Source organism: Herpailurus yagouaroundi, unplaced genomic scaffold (assembly GCF_014898765.1).
Source record: "Herpailurus yagouaroundi ecotype Mexico unplaced genomic scaffold, PumYag 182, whole genome shotgun sequence".
Lineage (NCBI taxonomy): Eukaryota > Metazoa > Chordata > Mammalia > Carnivora > Felidae > Herpailurus > Herpailurus yagouaroundi.
The window spans coordinates 4200788-4219440 of record NW_024412413.1 but is presented as its reverse complement, the minus strand read 5'-3'; the positions used below and the strand labels follow the sequence as shown (position 1 = coordinate 4219440).

At 58.2% G+C, this 18653-nt stretch overlaps 1 protein-coding gene and 1 long non-coding RNA gene across 3 annotated transcripts in view; one reads left to right on the top strand and one right to left on the bottom strand.

Annotated features, from left to right (window-relative positions):
- Positions 1 to 18653, top strand: part of FBLN1 (fibulin 1) — an 83638-nt gene that overhangs the window by 31613 nt on the left and 33372 nt on the right. For both annotated transcript variants that reach the window (XM_040490561.1, XM_040490562.1), the window contains exons 8-14: positions 117 to 254; positions 4573 to 4716; positions 5514 to 5642; positions 6325 to 6450; positions 9503 to 9622; positions 10490 to 10621; positions 12316 to 12439. In XM_040490561.1, coding sequence (XP_040346495.1) covers positions 117 to 254; positions 4573 to 4716; positions 5514 to 5642; positions 6325 to 6450; positions 9503 to 9622; positions 10490 to 10621; positions 12316 to 12439 — 913 coding nt within the window. The remainder of the gene's footprint in view (positions 1 to 116; positions 255 to 4572; positions 4717 to 5513; positions 5643 to 6324; positions 6451 to 9502; positions 9623 to 10489; positions 10622 to 12315; positions 12440 to 18653) is intronic.
- The window catches only part of LOC121040180 (uncharacterized), a 580-nt gene continuing 124 nt past the window's right edge, over positions 18198 to 18653 (bottom strand). Inside the window, exons 1-3 of the long non-coding RNA XR_005795168.1 lie at positions 18591 to 18653; positions 18448 to 18528; positions 18198 to 18237 (exon numbers count right to left, since the gene is read on the bottom strand). The exon at positions 18591 to 18653 is cut by the window's right edge and continues 124 nt beyond it. This is a non-coding gene — a long non-coding RNA (uncharacterized LOC121040180). The remainder of the gene's footprint in view (positions 18238 to 18447; positions 18529 to 18590) is intronic.

Here is an 18653-nt window from a genome sequence, read left to right as displayed (position 1 = left end):
GGGTTGTAGTCTGAGTAATGAGCATTAGGAAAAAAAACTTTGTGATTTTTGTGAATGTTGTAAGTTGCCTCTGGCAGGACTCTTGCTAACAATTTCCTTTTTTTATGATGTACCAGATATTGACGAGTGTGAGAGTGGTATTCATAACTGCCTCCCCGATTTTATCTGTCAGAATACTCTGGGATCCTTCCGCTGCAGACCCAAGCTACAATGCAAGAGTGGCTTTATACAAGATGCTCTAGGCAACTGTATTGGTAAGACATTGCCGCCAGGGTCCCCCAGGCAGGGCGAGCGCTCGAGTGGCGGGCCACAGCTCTAGAACGCGCTGGGCCTACCGAGCAGAGGTCGGCAAGCATATCCTCAGAAGGGCTGGGAAGCCGATATGTTAGCCATACGGTCTCTGTTGCAAAAACTCGGCTCTGTGGACCAAGCTAGGGAGCAGCCACAGATTTGTGAACAAACGCACGGTACCGTGTCCCCATAAAACTTGATTTGCAAAAACAGGTGCAGGCCGGGTGTGGCCGCAGGGCTGTAGTTGACCGACCCCTGGTTCGGCTTCAGTTTTGGAGTTCGAGACACGTGGTTTAGAATGAATGCGTTAAGGTGGTTTATATCCCTCCTTTGACTCTGAATTTCGTCCTCTATAAAATGCGAATAATCCTACTACCTGGTTTGGCGGCTTGAGGCAAGGGTGCGTTAAAGTTTTGTTGTAGAAAATACTTTATATCAGTGGATTTCATCGAGATGGAAGGGACAATGGGGGTGCCAGGGGCCTGGGGCGGGAATGTGGGGAGTTAGCGTTTACCCCGCAGAGTTTCAGTTGGGGCAAATTAAAAAGTTGTGTGGGTGGAAGGCGGTGATGGCTGCACGGCCGTGTGAACGTATTTAATGCCACCTGTCTATACGCTTAAAAATCGTTAAAATGGCAAATTTTATGTCACATACATTTCACCGCAAAACAAATCTACTGTATTGCCTGACGTCAGAGCAAGACTGCTGTGGAATTAAAGGAAATCCCGTGTGAATGGTCACACTCTCGGGATGGAGAAGCAGCGTGGGGAGGGGGCAGGGAGCCGAGGGACGAGTCACGAGCTCTGCAAACGGAAGGTGACACCCCTTTCTCCCGGAGTCACCCAGGCTATAACCACTTGGCTCGGCCGGTGTTTGCTGTTGGCATTTGTGTCCAGATCTGCCGGCCTGGCCTTGGTCTCTGCCCAGCAGAAGCTTCTGGGTCCTGCCTTTGAGGACGGGAACACTCCCCCCCCCCCCACACACACACCCCCCTGCCGGAGAGCTGCAAACACCACCAATTAGAACCCTCCTTCACTGAGGCTGTCCCGTTTCCCTCCTTAAAGGGCACTTCTGGAAGCTGGTTTCTGTCTTAGGTTTGCCTCGCCCTCTCTCAGATAAATCTGTATTGATCTTTGATTTGAAGTGACAGTTTGGACAGAAATCTCTCTCGCCTTTTTTTTTTTTAAACCATCCCAGAGTATTTAAAGACAAATAGACCAGTAACCCCCTGGGACAGAGGCCTCCTTGGAACCCTACCCCAGACTTCTGCTTTTAAAGCTCCCCAGTCATCCGGTGCAGGGAGGGTGGGGAGGCATCGGAGCTGTGGGGGCCTCCGCTTGGCTGGGGTTGGCCCCCCGCCAGCCTCCCGCCAGCCGGGCTGTCGTCACCCGGCACAGGGGGCCTGTGAGCAGGGGGCTTACGGCTCTCCCAGGGCCAGCAGGGAGGAGGGTCCTGCCCAGACCTGCAGGGCGCTTGGAGGGGGCTCCGCAGAGGAGGCTGGCATCTGTTTGGGGTGGAAACCCTGACTCATGACAAAATCAGCCCCGATTTCCACACGGAAGAAGCATTTGCGAGTCTGTGTAGCCCCGTTGCCCCTCTACGGGGTGCAAAGTGTGTAGGGGACAAGGTGTGAGAGTAGGGGTGGGGACAGTCCCCTCTGCATCCTTCCCTAGATGCAGGGAGAGCCTGGGTGAGCAGAGCAAAGCCCCGAAGGAGCCCCACCCGCCAGTCCCTGGGTGTTTGGAGGGTCTACAGAGCAGCCACGAGGCGTCCCGCAACTCGGGCTCGGGCAGGTGCCCCTTCCTGTGCCCACGGTGCTCTTTAGTGCTCCTAAAGAAACTCAGGATCCTTTCTTTAAAACGTTTTTTCTTGGGGCGCCTGGGTGGCGCAGTCGGTTAAGCGTCCGACTTCAGCCAGGTCACGATCTCGCGGTCCGTGAGTTCGAGCCCCGCGTCGGGCTCTGGGCTGATGGCTCAGAGCCTGGAGCCTGTTTCCGATTCTGTGTCTCCCTCTCTCTCTGCCCCTCCCCTGTTCATGCTCTGTCTCTCTCTGTCCCAAAAATAAATAAACGTTGGAAAAATAAATAAATAAATAAATAAATAAAACGTTTTTTCTTTAATATATCTTTTTTACTTTATTCAGTTTGAGAGAGTGAGCGTGGGGATAGAGGGAGGAAGAGAGAGTGCGAGACAGAGGGGGGGGGAAGCAGGGGGGGGGCAGAGAGAGAGAGAATCCCAAGTCGACGCCACACTGTTAGCACAGAGCCCACTGTGGGGCTCGATCCCACAACCCGTGAGATCATGACCTGAACTGAAGTCAAGAGTGGACGCTTTGCCAACAGAGCCCCCCCAGGCGCCCCGAGACGATCCTATCTTTGTTGGTTTTCTTTTTCCTGCTTCCTCTGATTCCCTGTCGGGGTTCTCACCGTCTACCTTTCGGCTTCAGTGAGGACGACGGAACGGGCCAGAGCAGGGCTTCCCGCGCACTGCATCTTGGGGCGTTCCGAGGTGTTCCATCGGGGCAGTCGAGGGTCCCGTCGTCATTGGGTTAAAGTTAGCGAGGTGCTTTTCAGCCCGGATCATCTGGGCTTTTCCCGTGTGAGCCCGTAAGACACAGAGGTCGTATGACGTGTTCCCAAACGGCTTGGACCTTTTCTATTTATTTGTTCTTTATTTTTCCCGGTGTCCCATTCATGCCTTGATTGCCTGGTCCTTCCTTACCTTGTGGTGCTCACAGGTGGGGGGACTCCCCTGCCCGGCGAGCGCACCATATCTCAAGGGGTACTCGTGTTCCACGGAACACAGTTTGGGAACTGTAGATCTGCTTGGCGAGCACAAAACCTCCGGGGGAGGCAGCGGTGTCGTTGCTAGACGTTGCATTTGTTCTTGATACGGGGCAGGGGACAAATTTCTTTCTGTAAAGGGCTGCCTAGTAAGTACCAGGTTCGTGTGCTGTAGGGTCTATGTTGCAGCTCGGGTGTTCCAATAAAGCTTTATTGACAAAAACAGGCAGTGAGCTGGATTTGACTGGCGGACTGTAGCCTGTCAACGCTGATGTTCGGGCTGGGAGGCAGGACACCCTGCTTCTAGAGCCGGCTAGCTTCTGTAAACTGTTAAGCGCTGCGCTGCTGTGTGAAGGCTGACTCCAGGGACGGCCCCGGGTCCTACCCCTGACTGTCCTGGCTCCTGACGGTTCAAGGAGCGTGGGGCTTGGCCCGGAGTGGAGAACAACAGCTGATCCCTCTTTTTGACTTTGGCTCAGGGGCCTTCTACCATAACTCCCTTCTCTCTGTCCCCTGGGTGCTTTGCAAGTGTCTGAACAAGGGGATTCTTAAAAACCTAGGTGCCTGTAGACGTCTCCCCCGAGTAAGAAGTGTAGCCTCTGTGGTTTTACACCAAATTCGAGCTGGGGGAATGAAGGGTCCTCCTTGTCCGATCACTGGTTCGCACTCGCCAGGCGTGTGTCCAGCAGAGGTGAAGGCCCCATGCAGGCACGTGCAGTCAAGGAGGGAGACCACAGTGCGGTGAACTTGGAGCCAGCAGCCCCTCCCTGCTGGGCACAAGTCAGCTCGGGCCTGAGGAGCCCAGATGGGGGCCGGACAGGAAGGGGCCTCCAGGAGGTGACACGCAAGCTGTGAAAGTGCTTCCCAGGCAGACAGGGGAGGTGACTTCCCAGCCAGGGGCTGTGTGAATAAAGGCACAGAGGTGGGACCCAAGCGGCCTGTCCAGGAGCCATCAGTGTGTTGTAAGGGCTCAAGCCTGGTCGCGGGGACCGCTGGCCAGAGTGAGGCCGAGGCCAGGCGGGCCGGGCCCATCATCGGAGGAGCCCAGAGCCTCACAGGGGCAAGAGTTTCGGCGCCAAGGGCACGTAGCCCCGCACCCCGTGTGGAGCGAGTGAACACGAGATGGCCCCTGAATTGCCAGCCCCGTGGTGGGGACTGCGAGTCCCGTAGGATTCAGAAGGGACATAGGCACGTGACCGTGGGCAGACCTGGGAGCCAGGCACGCGGCTTCAGATTCGGTGCAGGGAAGGATGGGAGGCTTGAAGCTTTAGGGGCAGGGAGATGCCACGGAGGTGGTATTTCAGGTGGCATGTGTTGGCAAAACCCGGGAGCCGGCTGGAAGCCTGCCGCGTGGTCCAGGGTGAGGGCATCGTAGTACTTCTGTTTGTGGTTTTGCAATAAGGAGGGAAGTTGGGGGGGGCAGGTTTCGGAGATCTAGCTGTTGGGTTTTGGGAAGCCCTCCACGTTTAACCTCGCCGTCTCCGTCTTTCCTGCTGCAGATATCAATGAATGTTTAAGTATCAGTGCCCCATGCCCTGTTGGGCAGACATGCATCAACACGGAGGGCTCCTACACATGTCAGAAGAACGTGCCCAATTGTGGCCGTGGCTACCATCTCAACGAGGAGGGAACCCGCTGTATTGGTTGGTATCGGAAAAGAGAACCAATCTGAAATCAACTTTTCTGTCTGCGCCTGGCGCCCCCCTCCCTTCTCTGGAAGGGGAGGAAGAGATCCCCCAAGTGAACCCGTCCACCCATCCCGTTGCTCATTTCCAAGCTTAGACCTTCGTCATGTATTGCCTGGACCATGGCAGTAGCCTGCCAGCCTACCACTGTGCCCAGTTTTACCCCTTTCAGTCTGTCCAGGGTCTCTTGAGCCGGAAGCGCTCTCATTCCTCCCTGCTCACAGCCCCCGTTGGTGACAGACAAGGACAGATGCCCCTGCTTACAACCTAGTCCTCCTGAGGTGGCCCCACCTTCACGAGCTTTATAATTCAGATGAACTAGGCCTTGCAGCTCCCTAAAGAAGCCCTGCCCTGTCCTCTCTGTGTAGTATTTTGCCCTTACGTTATTCCCTCTGCCTACCCGCTGCTGCGTTCCTTTGGATCCAGACCCCTGCCAGCCAGAGAGAAGCTCTCTACAACTCCCAGAATACTTCCTTAACGTCTCCCCGGGTCACTGGGCCCTTTCCGCCTCAGCTAGGGTCATTGCTGGCTGGCCAGAGCAGGAGGCCCTGAGGGTAGGGGCTGCATCTGGGTCCTCTGTGTCCCCAGCATGGGGCCCAGCACATAGCAGGTGCTCTGGGACATCGTGTTGAAGAGCCCATGACGCTGCTTTGTCAACGTACAGTTTAGTTTGCTGCCCTCCCGGCTTCCTTTCTGACCATCTCAGGGAAAAGCCCCCGCTTAACGTTTTTCAACGTGTCCTTCTCTTTTGCAAGATGTGGATGAGTGCGCGGCGCCCTCTGAGCCCTGTGGGCCGGGGCACCTGTGTGTCAACTCGCCTGGAAGTTTCCGCTGTGAGTGCAAAGCCGGATACTATTTCGACGGCATCAGCAGGACGTGCGTGGGTACGTGGGTATCCCTGAAGGCCTGGGAGGGGGCCCGGCCAGGTGGCACCCTGGCGTGGCCACAGTCTACGCCTCACCTCGGAGAGCCCTAGTGCAGCAGTCCCCGAGAAGAGACCCTGAGTCAAGAGACCCCCGTCCGGTCCCAGCCCTGGTGCTGCACTCCCGCGTGTCACCCGCCCGCAGAACAGGTGTTCTGCTTGACTCAAGACCTCCAAGGGTCTATGAGACCCCAGCCCACTCCGCAAATGCCCGAGAGCATTCGTGATTTTCTCCCAGAGTCGCTGCCCTCGTGCAGGGCTGCGGGGCTGCGTGCCTGAGGCACCGTGGCCTCAGCGCCGGGAACGGGGACAGACCCCGCCGGCCGAGCGCCTGCCATCCGCAGACCAGGGTGCTCGGGGGAGGCTGGCCCCTTGTCAGACCCCAGTGGACCCTCGTTCAGGGCTCTGGGGTGGGGAACTGATGGGTGGGCACGTCCTCAGGTGTGCGTCACAGAAGGGACACGCGACTGGCCCGGTGAGCAGACGGGCGGGCGTGGCCCCGGCTCCCTCGCCCACTCGTGCCGTGGGTTTGACTCGTGGGACGAGTCACTTTGCGCCTCTCATCTGAGCAGAGAGGCTGCGGGAGGTGGGGTGGCCAGCAGAGGCTTGGGTGGCACTGAGGGGGCCCACCTGCTCCGTTTCAGACATCAACGAGTGTCGGCGCTATCCCGGGCGCCTGTGCGGCCACAAGTGCGAGAACACGCCGGGCTCCTACTACTGCAGCTGCTCCGTGGGCTTCCGGCTCTCTGCCGACGGCCGCTCGTGTGAAGGTGAGGCGGCCTGGGCGCCGGGCAGGCTGATCGACTCCCTTCTCTCGGAGAAGCCACGGCTCCACCCGCAGACGCCGTCCGTTGGGACAGACTCGAGTTTGTTTCCCAAGCGCAGATTAAGTGAGGCATCAGTGGGGGAAACGCCTGTGACAGGTGACGTGTCAGAGATGCCTGGGCCTCCTGGGTCCCGGAGCGCCCAGTGGCATCTGCCCAGGGCCACGCACGTGGGGAACGGATAAGCCGGTTTAGGAACAAGGGACGTGGCTAAGAGTGCGGGATGGGGAGGCGTCCCACCCACCCTGTGTTCACGTGACCTCCGGGAGTGGCTGGCCTCGCCTGCCTCAGTGTCCTACCAGGAGACAGGGCTGGGTAGGTCAGATTTTCGAGGAAACGGGTAAGACAGAGTTTACCCAGACTGTAGCATCCGCGGAGAGGGGCTTGGGTGTAAAACGATCTCAGTTTGGGAAAAGCAGAAGGCAGGAGGCTTTTTAAATTTTTCTTTATTAAAAATTTTTAAAAAATGTTTTATTTATTTTTGAGAGAGAGAGACACAGAGTGTGAGCGGGGGAAAGGGGCAGAGAGAGAGAGACACACACACACACAGAATCCGAAGCAGGCTCCAGGCTCCGAGCTGTCAGGACAGAGCCCGATGTGGGGCTCGATCTCACAAACCGTGAGATCGTGACCTGAGCCGACGCTGGACGCTTAACTGACTGAGCCACCCAAGTGCCCCAAAGGGCAGAAGGCTTTTTTTTTTTTTTTTTTTAAAGTTTTTTTTTTTTTTTTGTTGATTTTTTTTTGAGACAGAGAGAGACAGAGCATGAACGGGGGAGGGGCAGAGAGAGAGGGAGATACAGAATCGGAAACAGGCTCCAGGCTCTTAGCCATCAGCCCAGAGCCCGACGCGGGGCTTGAACTCACAGACCGCGAGATCGTGACCTGGCTGAAGTCGGACGCTTAACCGACTGCGCCACCCAGGCGCCCCAGGGCAGAAGCCTTTTTAAATGCTGGGGTGTGCTAAAGACAAGTGCTGCAGGACGTTAAGTGGGGGATCAGCATGTTTAGGCTGGCTGCACCTGCTAATTGGCTCCTGCCCTCCCACAGAGACTGGGAGGGCAGGGGCGGAGGTGGGGGGCGGGGACCTGCCCTTCCCAGTGATCGCACTTCAAAGGCGTGGTTTGCAGGTCCTGGGTTGTAGGGGGTACATCTCAAAGGGACAGAGCAAGGATTGACATTTGCAAGTTTGCTAAAGTCAACACTTCTAAGAAAAAGGGAGGTCAGGACCGAGTATCTTCTTTGGGCTGCTCTGAGCTTTCTCAGGTAGGCGCTTTAAGGGTCTGGGGTCATCATCCTGGGCACCCCGTCTTGGGCCGGTAGAAGCCATGCTAAAGTGTGCTCAGGGCCCTTAGTCTGCCGGGTGGAGGCTGGAGGGAGTTGTTAGTGCTGAGCCTGTCGGTTCTCAGATAACATCCACCTCCTCTGGGGCTGGACCGAGATGGCGCGAAGTGTGTTCAGCACAGGGCCTGGCACACCGTAGGCGCTCAGCAGACGTCACATCTTCTCTGAGGACTAGGTTCTGACATCAGCAAAGTCCAGAGCTCTTACAGCCCTTGGCGCTCCCCTCCCGTCGCCCGGCAAGCCCTGTTCTGTGCAGCGCGGCGCCTGGGTACAGCGTCTGGACGCTCGGCAGGACGATCACAAGAGTCACATATGCCCAGACGCACCCAGAACGCACAGGTCTCCCACTGGAGGGTGGACGGTGTGACGGGATCCTGGGCCCTCGGGTCCCCCCAAGATTCTAGGATCTGTCCCCAGGAACCAGACTCAATGCACGTGTTTTGGCAAGGAAAAAAAGATTGATGCACAGGGGTCCCTCGAGCTTGGGTTCAAATCCCAGCTTGACCATGTTATGGCCTTGAAGAAGTAACTCGGCACTTCTGGGCCCCATTGTCCTCATCTGCAAAAGTGGGGGGAGCAGGACCCACCTTACTGGGGGCCGTGAGGATGATGCACGTGGAGAGCGTATCCCAGTGTCCTGTGTGAGACCAAGTGCCAGCTATGGGGACCGTGGGTGTCACTGCTGTTAGCATTCATGGCTTACGCTGTTCTTCATCAGTCCCCAGTGACTGGAAAGGAGGTAGTCACGTCTACGTGAGTAGCAACACTGGGGACACAAAACCGGGGCATGGCCAGCTTTGCCCTATCCTTCCGCTACGCATTTGTAAAGCAACCCCGATAAGGTGCGTAGCAAGAACGTGGTTCCTGCCTTCGAGGAGTGTCTCTAGGATTTGATGAGAAACCACACTGGGCAGCAGGGACGGCCAGGCAGGGTGTTGGGGGTGCTGCAGGGACGAAACACGGGGCGAGAGGCTAATGGACATTCTTAGCTGCTCACCCCGTCTGCCCTGCTAAGAATTAGCAGTAAATAAATGTGAGAAGGGACTTCTAGGCCAGACGTTGGCACAAATCTTTTCCTAAAAGCCGCATAGTAAATATTTTAGGCTCTTCCCGCCACAATCTGTGTTGCGGGTACCCACTTCTTTGCAGGGCAAAGGCGGCCATACGCCAGGGTAAATGAGTGAGCGTGGCTGTGGGCCAATAGAACTTCCTTTACAAAAGCAAGTGGTGGGCCAGAATTGCGCTGATCCCTGCTCTCAGCGAAGGGAACAGACGAGCGGGAGCTCAGAGTCGCTGAGTGGGCTGGTGGTGAGCTTTACGCACTGGGGTATCCGGGATGTCAACGGTTCGCTCGGGCCTCCGTCTCTGCAGAGGGCATCGTCTTGGAGGTGAACTGGGGAGGGCTGTGATCACGTCTCCAGCTGAGGACTAGAACTGACCCTAGGAGCCTGAGGCGGGACCCACTGGACGGAGCCGAGACCGGAGGCTTTATGTCGTCCTGATGAGAGATTCCGGAGGGAATCTCTGTCCCTCGGGGCAACCCCAGGCGGCAGACGGCGGGACTTCGGGCCCTCCATATGTGTTCCCTTGAGGGGGACCAGGGGTGTGCGGGGTGGCTCCAAGCGGGGTGACCTCCGGGGACCCTCTCTTTCAGACGTGAACGAGTGTAACAGCAGTCCCTGCAGCCAGGAATGCGCCAACGTGTACGGCTCCTACCAGTGTTACTGTCGGCGAGGCCACCAGCTCAGCGATGTGGACGGGGTCACCTGTGAAGGTGAGGGGGGCGCCCCGCCCGGCTGAGGGGAGACCACCCCCGCCCCTTTCTCCCGAACGCCCTTGCAGGCTGGCGGCCGGTGTAGGTTTTTTCTCCCTGCAGCTGAGGCTTGTTTGGATACAAATGAGTCCTCGAGAGTGAGGTTTAGAAAGCAGCACACCCACTCCCCGGATTTTTCTTTCCGAAATGCGTAGCTGGTGAGCGCCATGTCGTGTGGGGGCCTTGGACCACACGTGGCGGGGACCGCAGGTGCCAGGGCTTGGCGGTGTGCGACCCTGGGGCGAGGAGGGGCCTCAGGGCCCCCCCCCCCCCGCATGCCCGATTCGAAGCTCTGCCTCTCCCTGGTGGGGGACCATCCATCACCTGCAGCCTGAGGGCCGACCCCAGCCCCACCGGGCTGTCAGAGGGTTGAAGATGACCCAGAAGCGCTTAGTACAGTGCCTGGTGCGCCGTAGGTGCTGAAAGGTGCTGTTGGGATTCCTACCGTTTCCACGGAAGGCGTGTTTCCTATTAGCACGTGGATAACCGTTAGCGTCAGGGTGTGCCTGCAGCCCGCAGGCCATCTGTGCTACGTACTGTTCTGAAGCCCTTGGCCTTTCCCCCTCCACTTGGCCCCCGTACTGCCTCCTTCCTCCACGTGTACGTACTTTGCACCGTGGACTTGCTGTGTGACGCTGGGCTAAGCTCTTCCCCTCTCTGGGCCTCACGTTCCCCTCTGATGTAAAGGTTCCTGAGCCCCACCCCAGTACTTTGCGGCTTCCTGTGTCCAGATGGCCCCATGTGGCCGTCCTCCCAGGCCCCTTCCTGGCCCACTGTTGGGAATGGAGCTCGGCCACGGGATGCTGAGGGTGGGCTTTGCCGTCACAGACATTGACGAGTGCGCCCTGCCCACCGGGGGCCACATCTGCTCCTATCGCTGCATCAACATCCCTGGAAGCTTCCAGTGCACCTGCCCTCCGTCCGGATACAGGCTGGCCCCCAACGGCCGCAACTGCCAAGGTGAGCGCTGGGGATGGCCTAGGGCTCTGTGGTGCCGGGGAGCTGAGGCCAGGCAGCCTCCCTGACCCACTGGGGGGGGTGCATCTGGGAAGGGGAGGGGGGGGCCTCTGCATCCACGGAGTGTCTCAGGGTCCACACGCACCCTGGTCTCTCACTCCTGGCATGCCTGTCTTCGGGGGGTTTTGACCCTCCCACCCTGCCCTCAGCAGCTGACAGCCTTTAGGAAGTGGGACCCCATCCCACAGCAGGGGGGCTACTCGGTCAGCCTTTCATCCACTGATTCGACAGGCCCTTGACATAAGCCAGGCCCTGCCGAGAGTTACGGGCAGAGCAGTGAGCAGGTGGGGGAGGCCTCTGTCCCAAGGTGCCGATGACTGCCCTGCTGAGGGCGGGCGTGGTCCGCAGTGGGACAGCCCCGAGGTCTCTGTATTCATGAGGGTCCCGCTGGGGCCAGGGGTCAGCTCCCGCATGGACTAAATGAGGGGGGCCGATGGCCCCCATCTGCACTCAGCTCCCATATCTAAGAACACCCTAGGAGTCACCGTGACTCCTGTAACCGAGCCATTTGGTGACCAAGAGAGGGTATCGAGTAGATATTTGTGAACGAACAACCCCGGAGTGGATCGAGGGACGGCCCCAAGAAGCTGAGCCACAGAGGTCGGGTCTGTCCGGCCCCTTCCTCATGAGCCCCCACACAGGACTGTCGACCCAGAGGCTCAGAGGCCCCGGGTTCTGCACACGTGATTTCTGGTCGTGAGGAAGGACTTTGATCAAAGGCGGGCAGGAGCGGTGGCCTTTCCTGGGAGGCACCCACTCAGCGCGTCCGCAGCTCTGGGTGGAAGTCACTTTGTTTTCGCCTCTCTGGCGGAGCAGATGACTTTCTTGCTCCTGGCCGGCCTCCCTTGCCGCAACCTGGGGTCCTGCCAGACACAGCAAAACACATTCCTGAGCCTCGGCCTTTGAGATTAGGAGTGTTGTTTTTACCGCCGAGATCAGGCGTTTGGCACCTCTCACAGACGCCTCTCAGGCTCGCCAGACCCCACCATTCTGCTGCTCCTGAGACCTGTGGGAAAGAGGACAGCTCCCCGTGTCCGGGGACCTCTCAGGACAGTGCCCCAGGCCTCACCGACCCCGGGCTCTGGGCACAACGTAGAACTCCTTGAAGCCTTGGTGTCCTCATCCGTCACATGCAGCCATTAGCTTCTGCCATTTCCTTCTGGCATGTCACGAGTCCCCCGTGAGGTGACGGTACTGACCCTCAGGAGCCTCGGACAGGTGCTGGCTGCTTAGAACCTTGGCTCTGGCCCGCGTGGGTTCAAAGCTCAACTCTGCTGCGCGCAAAATGTGCGGCCTTGGGTGAGCCCCGGAGCCTGTGTGAGCTCCTGCCTACACTGAGGATAATACCAGTTCTTGCCCAGTGAGCTGTTGGGAGAACGGAACTCTCCAAAGCTCATCCCAGAACTGTGAACGATGAGTAAAACCTCCATAAATACCGATCATCCTATAAGTAAGAAAGCTGGCCAGGGCACTGCCACAGAGAGCAGGGGAGGCAGGGGAGCAGCCAGGGGAGGGCAAGGGCGGCCCCATCTCCCCCCTCAGTCCTGCCTGGTGGGAGGCCCCAGCGCCACCATCTGGGGATGGGGTCGGCTCGGGCGGCCTCAGCCTTCACCGGGCTGCCTTGGGGTCTCTCACAGACATCGATGAGTGTGTGACCGGCATCCACAACTGCTCCATCAACGAGACCTGCTTCAACATCCAGGGTGGCTTCCGCTGCCTGGCCTTCGAGTGCCCCAAGAACTACCGTCGCTCCGCAGACACGTAAGTCCCTCGGGCCCCGCCGTTGTCTGTCTGCGTCGGCCTTCCTGGGGGCCTGGCTCCCGGCCTGGGTGGGCGGCTCATGAACTGTGCCCTCCCACCGGGGCCCTGGGAAACTTGAGGACCCCGATTCTCAAGCCCCTAAACGCCGGGAGGCTGGTTGCAGAGAGCCTAGGTAGTGACTTCAAGGAGGGCAGGCCTGGCCTCAGGGAGCCTGTGCGAGGAGCCAGACAGAAACACCGGGCCTGAGACCTTGGGCCCGAGGCAGCTTGCCGGGCCTCAGCTTCGTCATCTGCGAGATGCAGAGGTCAGCACATACTCTGACCCAGACGAAGGTAGTGATGCTTCTGGGTGAGCTCATGTGGTTGCTGGGGCATCGTCATTAGGTGACCCCCCCCCTCCTGAAAGCCAGATTCCATTCAGCCCGGTGACTGCGTGGGAACGGCACGGAATTTTCTGCGTCCCAAACTTGAGGCTGTACGTTCCTATGTTACTGGAAGCTCCGTCCTTCCCAGGCCACTAGGGTGTCTGCTGGGATGTCCAGAAACCCCCTTCCTCAGGGCGTAGGGAGGACCTCTGGTCTCACTGCATACCACCCTACCCCTAATTTTATTCAGCGAGGTTCGTTTCATGCCACTGTCAGTAATTTCAGGAGGAGCTCTCTAGTGGGGCCAGATTCGGGAGCACGGGTGCGTGACCCCTCCTTCCAACCCCCGGAAACGCTCAAAGCCAGTGCACAGCTAGGCTGACCGCAACTCGGCCTTTTGACCGTGAGCCTGCTCCTCCCGCTGGAGGGTCAGGGCCTCCTTGGCTGGTGCACCCGGCCCCAGCGTCCACTCGCTCAAGCCCAAAGGGCGGCTGCCCTGGCTTGCGGTTCTGGCCTGGCCTCCGGCTTGCTGAATGCCAGATGCTCAGACCTCCGTCTCCCCAGCGGCACTCTGGGCTCTTCCCAGGTGCTCGTCCTCCGGCCTCGCCACCTTCGCGGGCTTGCTCTGTTCTCCCAGCCCACGTACGTTCGTCCGCCTGGAGATCCGATAGCTCGTGTCCTCCCCGTGCCCCGGTTAGGGAAGAGGCACCCCAGAACTGAGCCCCGGAGGGCAGCGAGGGCGTACCTCGGACCCCTAAGAAAGTTCCGTTTCCTCAATTTGAGGCTGGGCTGCTATTTGTGGTATTAAGTTCCTGCTCCCCCAGTTCTTTGTCTGTGTCTGGGCTCGAGGACTCTGGAAGACTGGCTGGCGCTGGGCATGGAATTCTAACGCAGGCAGCCACGAAGCCCAGACCGGAGGCAGCCTCCCTCTGGGGGTCTGCGTGCTTCCCGAGCCCAAGGGTGGACAGGTGGGCGCCGTGAGCTGAGGTTGTGACTGAAATCAGCAGACCCGGCCCCTTCCTGCGTGTTGGCATTTGCTGTGGAAGCCTTGGCCATGCCTCGGTGCTGGAGAAAGTCATTTACTTGTTTGGGGACCGCGGGCATACTGTGTGCAGGCACCCGGGCAGACAGTGGGCCCACAAAGGCCCCCGTGCCCAGCACCGTGCCTACTAAGAGCACATTCCAGAGCAGCAGTGGCCACAGAGTGCAGCAGAGTCCCCATGTGGCTTGGGTGGGGGGTGCCTGGAGTAGGCATTGGTGGAATGAATGGGGAGGGGGAAACTGAGTTAGGCAAAGAGGGAGGGAGTGGCGGGCAGGACTGGAGTAGGGCTGGGGACAGGGGATCGAAGGGCGTCCGGCCATGAAATGGGGTGCTCAGTGGGGAGCCTGGGCTGGCATTCTGCTCACTGTGGGGGTTGATGCTTCAGGGCTCGGTCTGTCCCATCCCACGGCTTCATCAGCATGTACCGGGGGCTGATAAAGAGGGGGCTTGTCATTTTCTGTGAGTAGGAAGAGGGAGTAGGGCCCCACCCACAGTACCAGCAAGATGGGGCTCCAAGCTGCCCCTCTGGGGAGGACGGCCCAGGTTAACACCCATGCCTGCTCGCCAGCGCCACCCCCCCCCAGCGGCGGGCGCAGACCGGGAGGAGAAAGAAACTGGGGGTAGTTGCCAGGCCAAGCCCTCCAGGACTGAGTTCTCCAGCTTCTTGGGGAAGCTGTGGCATTCCAGAAAGATGCCAGCTTGGAGTTACTCCATTCCAGGTCGCTTGGGCTCCTTGGAGCCTCTATACCCTCAGCTGTGAAGCGGGTGGTGAGGCCACCCTGCCAGGTTCCTGCGGGGTGAGCCTTGATGGTGGAGCAGGGCCCCCTCCTAAAGCTCACGCTGGGTTCAGCCCCCATGGGGGAGTGGGTAGGCGCCCCAAAGGTCTGTCTCACGGCCAGTTTTTAGGGGGCTGCTCCCTGGTGTCCAGGGCAGGGCCTGAAAGGGCTGTGTGGAAAGCGGAAGAGCCAGGGCTGGGATTCCAGACTTCCAGACTCGCTCTCCTGTTCCTTGGGGCGGTGGCCTCAGGTCAGTCTCTTGGCCACCCGGGGGCCCTTTCTGTGTCTGCAACACCTGCTTGGCAAGGCCTTGGGGATTAGCAGGGATTAGTGGTAACGAGCTCCAGGCAGCCAGCCCGGTGCTGGGACAAGAGTGGTAGGGAGTGAGGACGGTGAGGACCGGCCATCCCGTTTCTCTCCCTCGGGGCACTCCAGCTTAGCCACAGAGGTTCCTCGGGGCACCTCTGCTGTTCCCCGCCTGCCGCTTGCCGCCCGTGTGACTGGTTGAGCTCCCGGCCCTCCGACGGGAGACGAGACACGGGCGTCTGAGGGGCCGTGTGGTTGGGGCCATCGTGCTACGGAATCACGGGCTAGCCGGGAGCCCGGTGTAGGAAGGGGGGGTGGGGCTGGAACCCCAAGTTGAGTGGCCGTTGGAGGCTTGTATCCTGGTTGTCCCCTCCTAGAGAGAGGAGTTACCGTAGGACCACGGGGGCTCGGAGCTTAGTGTCAGCATAGTGACAAAACTCTGACAAATGGTAGACCGACCCAGGCAGGATACAGGCCGGAGCTCCAAGCGAGGAGTGGCCCGTCTTCTCGGCACTGTTAGCGCCTCAGGCTGGAGTTTTCTTGCTTTGTAGCTTCTTTTCCTCATCCTCCAAAATCCTCTTAAAGAATTTATTATCTGACCTGCAGAAAGCACTTTATAAAATTTAAGAGAGCTGTGTCAGGAAAGACCCACTAGCCAGCATCTCTGTAGGTAACACTTAGGGAGTCTTGATAGGGAAGATTTAAGGTGTGTGCCCTCTCTCTGTCTCTCTGTCTCTCTCTGGGCCTCAGCCTTCTCTTTCTGTCCACACAGTCTCCTTCTGGGCAGTGTCCCTGGCGGCCAAGGGGCGGTAACTGGAGCATGACCCAGCAGGCTGGGCCACAAACCCCAGGGCTGGGCCTCACGGATCGTCCAGGCTGTTAAGATCCTGACCACACGATTCCCTCCTACCCACAGGAGGAATGTCAAAGCGTTCCAGAGCCTGGGATGGGACTGAAAACATCCTCTTTATCCCCTCAGCAGGACGGACCCCTGAGACATGCGGTCTTAGAAGCCAGAGGAAGGCTGCACAGCCTCGGTTGGCACAGCTGTGGGCCTGAGGGTACAATGCGGGTGGACAGGGGTGAGGGGAGTGGAGCCCTGCCTTGGCCTGTTCCCAGGGCTTCTGTCCAGAATGACAAGAGCGTGAAAGCCAGGGAGGTGCCGGCAGGGAAGGCTATAAGCGCAGGACAGCCTGGGGGGTGGCCAGAATGGCCGTGCCTCCCAGGAGAAGGGACTGGGCCTGGGGGACCTTCCCTCTCTAGTGTGTGGCTACTTCCAGCATTGCATTTTCACAGAAACTAGAGTGTTCCGATCAAATCCGTTGAGCTGAAAAATTGGGGCGCGTTGTTCTCTTGTACATGACGAGATGGAAACCAAGGCGTGTGGTCCCAGGGACCTGGCCCTTCTCTGTGCGACGACAGCCCTCCAGACATGCTGGCGAACAAAGACTTTTGTGTGGGTGCCCAGGGCGGCGGGCAGTTTGCCGGATGCGGTAGTTGAGGTTTCTGTGATGTTTCCATAAGCTCAGGGTAGAGCAGGACAGGAGCGTTGAAGTTGGAGCTGACTGGGAAAACCGGGGCCGTACGTGTTTGTGCACATTTACTGGGGTGCACAGCATGTGTCAAGTTCACGCCGGGTCCTGGAGATGAAGCCGGGGAGCCATCGCCCGGCCCTTGGGAAGTGAATGGTCCACACAGAGCCAGGCCGAGAAATGCCTCGTGTGAGAAATGCCCGCGGCTCTGCGGTTAATGCCTCTTCGGGGCTCGTGGTGGGGGTGTGGGGACCATGGAGGAGGGAGCGTCCGGTTCTCCGGTGTGGTGGCTGCGGGAGCTCGAACGTCATGCACACGTCACGTCCCCTCTGGCCACACGTGCTGGGTTAATGCGTCCATCTGACAAATCAAAACCCCGTCCTTGGACAGGGTACAGGCCACACAGAAGTGGGACAAGCTTAAGTCACATGAAGGCGACTCTAGTGCCACCTGCTGGCCAGACCACCAGGCCTTTCCTGAAGCAGCTGGTGCGTGTGTGCGCGCGCGCGTGTGCATGTGCGTGTGCGTGTGTGTGTGTGTGTGTGTGTGTGTGTGTATGCGCGCGTGTGGATGAAGGCTTTGAAGTGAGACAGGCCAACTTTGTTTCTGCCACTTAATACAGGCTGTGGCGTCACAGACAAGTTACGTGTCCTCACTGAGCTTTGATCTTCCCGTCAGTAGAGCAGGAGAACAGTGTGGGACGACGAAATGAGCGAACGGAAGGAGAAACCCTGATTCACCCAGCACGAGGCCAGGCACCTTCCCTCAGGGTCTCCCGAGCCCCCCGGAACCTTGTCGTTTGGCCTGGAGCTAGGTGTCTCGGGGGGTAGGCCGCCCCTCAGCAGCACCCTTCTTCTGCTTTCCTTCTCTCCTATCTGTCCCCTCTGCCTCTGGGCCCCTCCCATGCATGACTCCCCCGCAGTGCTCCTGATCCTCACCTACCGTGGAGGATCATCCCCAGGGAGTACCCTGGAGCTCGCTCCCAGGGCTGGCCTAGCGAAGCCTGCTCAGAATGGTAAACGGCCAAATAAATGAGATGATTCCCCTCATCCCGATAAAGAGCCGGAAATCAGATGGAAAAAAAAGAGACCCCGCTCACAATAAACGCCAAATGTGAAATAAGTCCAAGTAACCCAACACAAGGCACAGAAACTTAAAGAGCTGAAAGGGAGACGAGATGGAAGGCTAGGACGGTACTTGCTCCTGGCCAGAGAACCCAAACACGGTCAACATGGCAGAACTTCCTGGGGCATGCTCTGCCAGCTCCCACGGGGCTCTGCACTTGGGCTCCACTTCCAAAGGCAGCTGCCATCAGAGTGTGATGGCCTGGTGTTCAGGAGGCAGAAGATCATCCCTGTCCCCAACCTCTCACAGGAAGTTAGAGCCTGTCTCCGTCTCCATCAGGGGAAGTGAGGAGCTCTCACCATTCCTGTCACAGAAAGTTGGAGCCTGTAGCAGGAAGTCAGAATCTCTTTGCATCCTGTCACAGGAAGTTAGGACCTCTCTCTAATCCTATCACAGGAATCAGGAGCTGTCACCAACCTATCACAGGAAGTTAGAACCTATCACAGGAAGTTAGAACCCCTTTCCGTTCTGTCTCAGGAATTAGGAGCTCTCAGCATCCTGTCACAGGAAGTCGGAACTTCTTTCCATCCTGTCACAGGAAGTTAGAAACTATCAACATTCTGTCACAGGAAGTTAGGAACTCTCACCATTCTGTCACTGGAAGTTAGGAGCTCTCACCATTCTGTTACAGGAAGTCAGAACTTCTTTCCATCCTGTTATAGGAAGTTAGGAGCTGTCACCGTCCTGTCACAGGAAGTTAGAACCTATAACAGAAGTTAGACCTCTTTCCATTCTGCCTCAGAAATTAGGAGCTCACCATCCTGTCACTGGAAGTTAGAGTGTGCCACAGGAAGTCAGAACTTCTTCCCATCCTGTCACAGGAAGTTAGGAGTGATCACCATCCTGTCACAGGAAGTTAGAACCTATAACAGGAAGTTAGAACCTCTTTCCATCCTGTCGCTGGAAGTTAGGAGCTATCACCATTCTGTCACAGGAAGTCAGAACTTCATTCCATCCTGTCCTGGATGTTTGGAGCTATCACCATCCTGCCATTGGAGATTAGAACGTGTAACAGGAACTTAGAACCTCTTTCCATCCTGCCACAGGAAGTTAGGAACTATCACCATCC